Source organism: Capsicum annuum, chromosome 4 (assembly GCF_002878395.1).
Source record: "Capsicum annuum cultivar UCD-10X-F1 chromosome 4, UCD10Xv1.1, whole genome shotgun sequence".
NCBI classification, from domain to species: Eukaryota; Viridiplantae; Streptophyta; class Magnoliopsida; order Solanales; family Solanaceae; genus Capsicum; species Capsicum annuum.
This window is the reverse complement of record NC_061114.1, coordinates 200,246,062-200,254,321: the sequence shown is the minus strand read 5'-3', so window position 1 is coordinate 200,254,321 and position 8,260 is coordinate 200,246,062. Positions and strand designations below refer to the sequence as shown.

At 36.5% G+C, this 8,260-nt stretch overlaps 1 protein-coding gene across 2 annotated transcripts; it reads left to right on the top strand.

The window, feature by feature from the left end:
• Window positions 1–363: 363 nt before the first annotated feature.
• Window positions 364–8,016, top strand: LOC107867584. Of its 2 annotated transcripts, XM_016713888.2 has the most exons (7): window positions 364–580; window positions 1,484–2,918; window positions 5,133–5,188; window positions 5,299–5,529; window positions 5,651–5,942; window positions 7,323–7,519; window positions 7,719–8,016. In XM_016713888.2, the coding sequence occupies exons 2-7, from the start codon at window positions 1,536–1,538 to the stop codon at window positions 7,870–7,872; spliced, it is 2,313 nt and encodes a 770-aa protein (XP_016569374.1). In that variant the 5' UTR covers window positions 364–580; window positions 1,484–1,535; the 3' UTR covers window positions 7,873–8,016. The 2 variants fall into 2 exon arrangements, with proteins under 2 accessions (XP_016569374.1, XP_016569375.1); XM_016713889.2 differs by lacking the exons at window positions 7,323–7,519; window positions 7,719–8,016 and adding an exon at window positions 6,102–6,329.
• Window positions 8,017–8,260: the final 244 nt, after the last annotated feature.

The following is an 8,260-nucleotide window of genomic DNA, read 5'->3' as shown; positions in this document are numbered from 1 at the left end:
TAATATGGAATACAGAAAGTACTATCTATTTATGAAAAAAATTATATTACTTCTTTCGTCTCAAAATAGTTGGCGTGTTTGCTAAAAAGATTTATCTCAAAATAGTTGACATATTTAGAAAATCAAGAAATAATTAATCATTTTTTTAAACTCTATTCTTAGTAATAATTATTCTAGAATTAAAAAGCACGTAAATAGATGAAAATTAAAAAATTAATAAAGAATATACTATTAGATAAGTTACACTTTTAATTAATTTTTTCTTTAAATTTATTTATGTAAAATTCATATATACATGTCCAATTATTTGAGACGGAGGCATTAATAGAGGGTCTTGTATGCAAAAAATTCCCTTAGCGAATGAAATAAAAGCAAGTTCCCGCTTCTTGCTCATGACTAACACATTTTTCTTCCCCCATTTCTCTGTCAAAGTACTATATTAACTACGACGGTTTCTAATTTCTATTCAAAGTCCTTTATTTTTCTTACATTCCTCATTTATTACCCCTTAATTTCTCCCCCCTATTTAAATTCTCAATTTTTTTCTTTCTGTTTCCCAATCTTATCGCTTCTCAGATCTGTAAGTTTTTTTTTCCCTATCTTCCTCCTACGTTATCCCTGTAACCTGCATATACTTTTTATTAAACCCCTTTTTGCATCTTCCGTTATTCAAATTGATTTTTTTTTAGTGTCTGATTGTCCAAATTAATTTTAGTATTAGATAGGTGATCCTCATATTCTAATAGTAATTATTCCCCCTTTTTTGATTAATTCTTTATGCTAGAAGATTTAGATTAACTGATGTTTTTGATTTTGATTATTGGAAAATTGAAGGGTTTTTTTTTGGATGGGGGTAGCGTAGAAATGTTAGTACAGTGTACTTGTCAAGTGAAAACAGTTAGCTAATACTCACTCTGTTTTTAGTTTATGTGATTAGTTTGATCGAGCACAAAGGTTAAGAAATATAGGAAGACTTTGCAATGTTTCAACACAAAGGTTAAGAAATATAGGAAGACTTTGCAATGTTTCAAAATTACCCTTAAAATAAATGGATTTTTAAATAGACTTAAAAAGTTGATAGTGGAACCCAACATGGGTAAAATGTTGATAGTGTCATTAAACATTTGTGGAAATGTGTCATTCTTTTTGGGACAGACTAAAAAGGAAAATGTATCATATATATATTGGGACAAAGGGAGTATTAGTGGAGGAAATAAGTTTATTTTGCTGTCGGAAGCAGCCTCTCTACCTTCACAGGGTAGGGGTAAGGTAGCGTACACGCTACACTCCACTGACCCGACTTGTAGTATTCTACCGGGTATGTTGTTTTTGATGTTGGTCCAGTGTAGGAATTACAAGTCTCATATAGTTGTGTTGCAATTGGAAGTAGAATAGAAAATATATGTTTGTTTAAAATGCGTTCCTCTTGATTTGTTCACGGATTTCTTGGAACTCATATTTATTTATTTTTTTGATATGGTAGGTTATTGGCAGTTGGCAAATTTAGAAACTCACTGTGGCTGTAAAGTGTTTCCATGATAGTCATGGAAAAAGAAGATGCTGTTACAGAAGGTGCAGTCAATCATCCTGCTGCTGAAAATGAAGTAAATGAACCCATTCTTAACAATGAATCTGTAAAAAGTAAAGTTTCTAGCCAGAAGAATTTAGGGAGTACACCGGATGAATCACAGGAGGCAAATGCGGTGAATGCTCAAGTAGATGAACAGGAAAAGAAAATCTCTGCAGATAATTCCAGTGATGTGAAGAGTCAAGTTGATACAAATAATGAACCGGAGAAGGAGAACTCTTTAGGTGAAAGCACGTCAAGTTCTTCGCATGCTAATAAAAATGAGATTAGTCAAGTGCTCACCCCAGGGGAACCTAAATCGTTAAACACTGGACAGGAACGTTCCGAAGCCGAGATGTCTGGTTTGAGTGGGAAGAAAACTGATTGTGTGAAAGTGGACTTACAAAGTCTCGCTGAAACTAACAAGAATCTCGAAGAAGTTGCTTATGAGGAGGAAGCAGAACCCGTATTTGATGGAACAGAAGAACCTGGGATGGGTGTTACTAGGAGCTTATCAGCCCGTTCTGTACATTGTGATTCAGAGGCACAGGGATCTGTTTGGCCTGAGAAGGCAGTGGCTCTTACAAACTTTTTTAGATCAAAGAGTACAGTCGCGGTGGGTACTGTTCTACGCCGCCTTTCTGGTAAAAGTGATGATGGACAAGATGCTACAGCTGAAGAAGATAAGAGTAAGTGCAATGAGAAGAATGCTGTTGCATCACAAGAACGTGAAATGCAAACTGTGTCTCAGAAAACTGCAGAACGGACTGGGTGGAATCCCCTTAGCTTAATCGGAATTTTACGTGATGATACTGGAAACAAACTTGTGGAGAAGGAGGTCTCACCAGAAGCAGTTTCACCAATAGCCATGAAGGGAAGGATTATATTGTATACTAGGTTGGGATGCCAGGAAAGTAGAGAGGCAAGACGTTTTCTACACTGGAAAAGACTCAGATATGTTGAGGTCAACATTGATGTGTATCCTAGTAGAAAGCTGGAACTAGAGAAAATTGCTGGTGATTCTGTTGTTCCTAGAGTATTCTTTAATGAAGTTCTCATTGGTGGATGGAGTGAGCTAAAGAGTTTGGATGAATCTGGAAAGCTCTCAGAGAAGATTGAATATGTAGTTGATGAAGTACCATCATTTGAAGCTCCTCTACCACCTCTTTCCGGTGAAGATGATTTGTCCAGTAGTGGGTCTATCGATGAACTAGCTCTTATAGTTAAAAAAATGAAACAGGCTATTGCTTTAAAAGACCGGTTTTATAAGCTGCGCCGATTCACTAACTGTTTTCTCGGATCAGAAGCTGTTGACTTCCTGTCAGAAGATCAGTATTTGGAAAGGGAAGAGGTTAGTTTTCAAATTGCATAAAAAATTAGTTTATACTAATCTGGCTAAATAAGCTATCATGAAAAGGGTCAAAAAAATTTGTTTCTACTATTTCAACCACTAATAATAGCCTATAGATGCTATACTGTGTAATTTGATTCTTTTAAAGCTCAAGAATCCTTGAGAACAAACTAATTAAACCTAGGGGATATACCAAAGCAGGTTATTGACCTCAACTTGTGGTCACCATAGCAAAATTTCACAAAATGTAGATTATGGCTGTTAATCCATGTCTATTGTGGCTTTGCTTGATGCTTAAAATCATACTTTATATTCCATGTCTTGTTGTTTGTAACAGTTTCCAATATTTACTTCACTTACAACAGTTGAACACACACACACACACATTATCTGCTTTCTGATGTCACCAGGTTAATACTCAGTAGCTATATAGATAGTACTCCTGTGGTTATCATGTATTTCAAATATTTCTTTCCTGACAAAAACTCAATTCTTTTCTCCTTCCTTATTGTTACATATCTATTCTATGTGTAAAGAATTAGTTTGCATGTATCAACTGTTCTTGGAATTGTATTTTATTATTGTTATACAGAACATGCTCATTCCATGACCCCAATTATTGGTCAGAAAACTAAAAGATACTGGTTTGATGTATCTACTGTGTTAATCCTTGCAAAAATGAATATTGACTTTACACACATGTATATTGATGTGATTATTTCTCCTTAGGTCCTGAGAGTCTCCTTTCATTATTTTTGCTTGAAATATATATGTGGACTGAGAGTATCAGTGTTTACATTTTTCTGATAAAATACTGGAGAATTTACTGTTAAAATCAAAATATGAAAGAAATTTACTAATGAAAAGAATGACGGAAGAAATTTAGATGGGGAGTAAACTGAGTACCAAATACCAATGGTCACTGTGTAGTACCATGCCTCATGTTTGGATGCCCTCTAAAATATTTATGTGGATTCGACAGTAAATATTTATGCATTGGTGCAATTGGTAGACGATGAAAAATGGAATCACAAAAGATGAGGAAATCCATCTTGTTAGTCTCCCTCCCATAATGAAGGACAGTCCGGTGCACTAAAGCTCCCGCTATGAGCAGGGTCCGGGTAGGAGCCCCACCATAAGGGTGTATTGTACGCAGCCTTACTTTGCATTTCTGCCAGAGGCTGTTTCTAAGGCTTGAACACGTGACCACCTGGTCACGTGGCAGCAACCTTACCAGTTACTCCAAGGCTTTGCTTCAGTCTCCCTTCCATAATCTTTAGAAGATATTGAACTAAAAAGCAAGAAGAATCCATCTCGTTAGTCCACCCCGTATCTGTGTTCTGTATTATTACAAGTCATCTCTTCACCAGTTAAAGCTATAGGGAGATGCCACACTAGGAGTTATCCCTTCATGGGTGAAGCATGTGTATGTTCATACAACGAAGTGCAAATCATTGACTCTTTTAGTATATGACCTTATAATATGAAAATGAAAGAGAGAAAAGTATGAAATAAGGTTTTTTTGCTATTTAAGTACCAACACTATCCTCTGTAGTCTCTACCCGCATTTCAGCATTCTCTATATCGCTACTGTCGTCTTCTTCTTGAATTTGTAATGCCTCTCTTTCTACTAATTCAGTTTCTATATTCCTTTTATATACTTCTTAGCTCTCTCTCTCTGCATTTTCCTTATTCTAATAATGAATACTTCTTTCTTTTACTCTAATTTTGGGTTCTCTTCTTTTGCTACTTTTGATCTTGGACTTCCCTTTTGCTTTCCTGTTCTACTTTCTTATTACAGATTCATAGTTACTAAATTGATTAAATACCATACTGAATGCAGTTAATAGTTTTTGTGGTTGTTTTACTGAAATTTAAAATCAATTTTGTGATTGAATTTATCTTTCCATGGCCTTATAGAAGTTACATATACTAATATTTATTTAGTTGTTGGATTACTATTGTCTTTATTGTATACTAGATGTTGGACTTAGTATTTCAATTGCAATCTGATGCTATGTGTTTAAAGTGCATATTTGTTAGGTATTTGTATTTTTGGTAAGTAGTGCACTTCATTTTGAAAGTATGTGCTTCGCTTCTTGCTTCTTGCCTAAAATTCCCCATCTTCGTCGTTTCTTATATGCGCTTTTCACCTTTAGAAACATCTTTCGTGCTGTGGATATAACACCTTGTCTTACTAATTTTGTCCTTTAGGCTGTTGAATTTGGTAGGAAGCTTGCAAGCAATCTTTTCTTCCAACATGTACTAGAGTAAGTGTCTGGTTGTCCTTTTCATCTATCTCTACAGCGTGTGTATGTCTTTTTGCTGCTGTGTCTCAGTGTCTAATCCATCTGATGTGTGTCCGTTCCCTTTTTTCCAGTGAAAATGTGTTTGAAGACGGTAACCATCTGTATCGTTTCCTTGATGATGATCCCTTTGTATCTCAGTGTCAAAACATCCCGAGGGGTTTAACAGAAGTGAAGCCCAAACCCATAATAGAAATTTCATCTAGATTGAGATTTTTGTCTCATGCAATTTTTGAAGCTTATGCATCAGAAGACGGAAGGCATGTTGATTATAGAAGCATCCACGGCAGCGAGGAATTTGCAAGGTTGGTTCTTGGGTTCCATAAGTTGACAGGACACCGTCCAATGCGTGTTCATACCTGGGTACTCTGTACACATGCTTGTGGAACTTGTATTTCTTGGGATTGACTGAATGATGTCTTCTAGGTACTTGAGAATAACTGAAGAGCTTCAAAGAGTGAACTTTAATGACATGCCCAGGGAGGAGAAGCTTGCGTTTTTTATTAATCTCTACAACATGATGGCCATTCATGCAATATTGGTTTGGGGACATCCCTCTGGGCCTATGGAGAGGAGAAAATTGTTTGGAGAGTTCAAATATGTCATTGGTGGGTGCACATATTCACTATCAGCGATCCAGAATGGAATCTTGAGGAACAATCAGAGACCACCATACAATCTAATCAAACCGTTTGGAGTTAAAGACAATCGACTTAAGGTAAAACTCTGCTTACATAATCACAACTTGGATTCCTACAGATGTGAATTCAGGAACCGGACATTACTGCCACTCTTCTTCACCTTCAGATATCCATTTGATCATATCTAAATGTGGTCCAGATGACAAAATGTCAGTTATCTTCTGCTTTATTTGCAGGTGTTCGTACTTTACATCAATCTGTTGGTCAATTTTTTCGAAGCAACACCATGTTAACTTTAGGTTTTGCACCAGCACCACAAAATAGTTGCGCACCTGAAGACCTAGCTCTGATTAAGTCTCCACTTGTTTCTTTAAACTGGTTGGGTATGATTGCTGTGTGATTTAGATGTCATTTGATTCTTCTTCGACTAAATTTAGATTTAAATGACATTTTATTTAGTCCTACTTTGGCTATAAAGTTACATCGGGCAGTATATGGTCTATACTCGAATGGGTGACAAACTAATATATAGTCCAGCATGAATTCCCTCTGGATTGTACCGAATGTAAAGTTTAAATTTTGATGAGATTAGACTTTAGTATGTTAGGTTATGGTTAAAAGGGGAAGAATTCGAGGAGGTGAGGAGGTTTAAAATGAGGGTAAGGGTTATCTGCCTTTTTTTTTTGTCAGAACTCAGAATAAACAGGCGTGAGCAAAAATTACAGAGGATTAAAATTGCATAAGAAGTAGAAGGCAGATCTTTTAGTTTCTCTATTTTTCAGTAATCAAAAGTGCTTTTTTTAATGGGTAGATCAACCAGTCTCATTTTCCGTAGTCTCGTTTCCATTGGACCAAACAAGGGAAGCAGGATCCAAATGAAAATTCGGCAAACTAGAACTTCTATGTTTACTGCTGTAACTTCAACTAGATTCAGTTTTTGTATTCCCAGCACTATCCCCATCTAATTACGAGCTAAATTGAAGCCAGCATAAATGACAAGGTCCACAACTGGAGGAACAATTAATATTAATATATGTGATCTTTGAAGATGGGCAAAGCTATCAAAATTAGTTCTCTGCTGCCACTTTAAAGCATTCCCTTTTCTGGAAGGAATATAGTGTGACTAATGCTGATCATCAATCTTCATATTGAGAGGGCTGTCTGCATATATTGTCGCTCAAGAGTTATCTTGCATCAATTACCAGTTGTTGTTTCTGTTGTGGGTTTTCAATGAAGCAGCCGTAACAGTGGACTGGTTATAATTTTGACTTGATAAATAGTAGTCAAGTTTTTGATTCCATGACTTCTCGTGCAAATGTTGACAGCACAATCTGGTCATAGAATTAGAGCTGCAGTAAAGAGTGGCTGTGTTAACCTACATTGTTGTATTTGAAAATCCTTCATTTATATTATGTACTGTTTCTTGATTTAATCCCCAACCCACCTCTGGCTTTCAGGTAGCTCTTCCATATTCGGAGCCTCTTATTCATTTTGCTCTGGTTAATGGTATGCGATCTGGGCCTGCTCTTCGCTGTTATTCACCTGGAAACATAGATAAAGAGTTGGTGGAGGCTGCCCATGATTTCTTAAGATTTGGAGGACTAATTGTTGATCTTAGTACCAAGGTTGCATATGTTAGTAAAATCTTGAGATGGTAAGTTAATTCATTTATCTAATCACCAGCAAAACCTCAGGGGTGTGTCCTTTCCATTGAAGACGACAACTCTAATAAATGATCTGGACATGAATATTGCATGCAGAGTAGAGTAGTGGATATCTGATAATTTAACTTGCATAACATAGTTTCAATCACACCATTCTAAGAATTGCTAGTTATTTTGCCATATTCGTAGGTTTAGTGTTGATTTTGGGAAGAATGAGGTTGAAGTACTGAAACATGCTGCTAATTACTTGGAGTCATCGGTATCTCAAGCTTTGCTAGAGTTGCTCGCCAACAGTCTGTTGAAGGTGGTGTACCAACCTTTTGACTGGGGACTGAATAACTAGTGCTGGAATCTGACTCCTTGCTTAGAGTCACTGTCAATTTTGTATAAAAGTAAAAATCATGTTTCCCAACTTGGCTCGTGTCACTGGAATCTGAGGATTTGGTAAATTGCCTCATAAATAGCAAAATTAATAGATTTAGACCCATCTCTCATGTCTCCTGGTTGCCTGGCTGCCAAATGACTTCTCATTATTTATTATCATGTGAGTTTGTGTCATTCCACCCAACCCCTCACCCCTCCCTCCCCCTGCCCACCTCCCACATAAAGAAAATAGAAGAAAATTGACCCTTTCTGATGCAAGACAAACCGTGGAAAGCACAAAACACTCCTAAATAGTCCTCAAAGCTTAAGGATCTGAGGAACTTTTGAGGACCACTCTCGGATTCACT

What these genes read in the sequence shown, in the direction of transcription:
- LOC107867584 (XM_016713888.2), top strand. Translation starts at nt 1,536, where the DNA reads ATGATAGTCATGGAAAAAGAAGATGCTGTTACAGAAGGTGCAGTCAAT. An exon ending in TTCTTCCAACATGTACTAGA is followed by an intron (nt 5,189 to 5,298) that starts GTAAGTGTCTGG and finishes CCTTTTTTCCAG; the next exon opens with TGAAAATGTGTTTGAAGACG. An exon ending in GGCAGCGAGGAATTTGCAAG is followed by an intron (nt 5,530 to 5,650) that starts GTTGGTTCTTGG and finishes GATGTCTTCTAG; the next exon opens with GTACTTGAGAATAACTGAAG.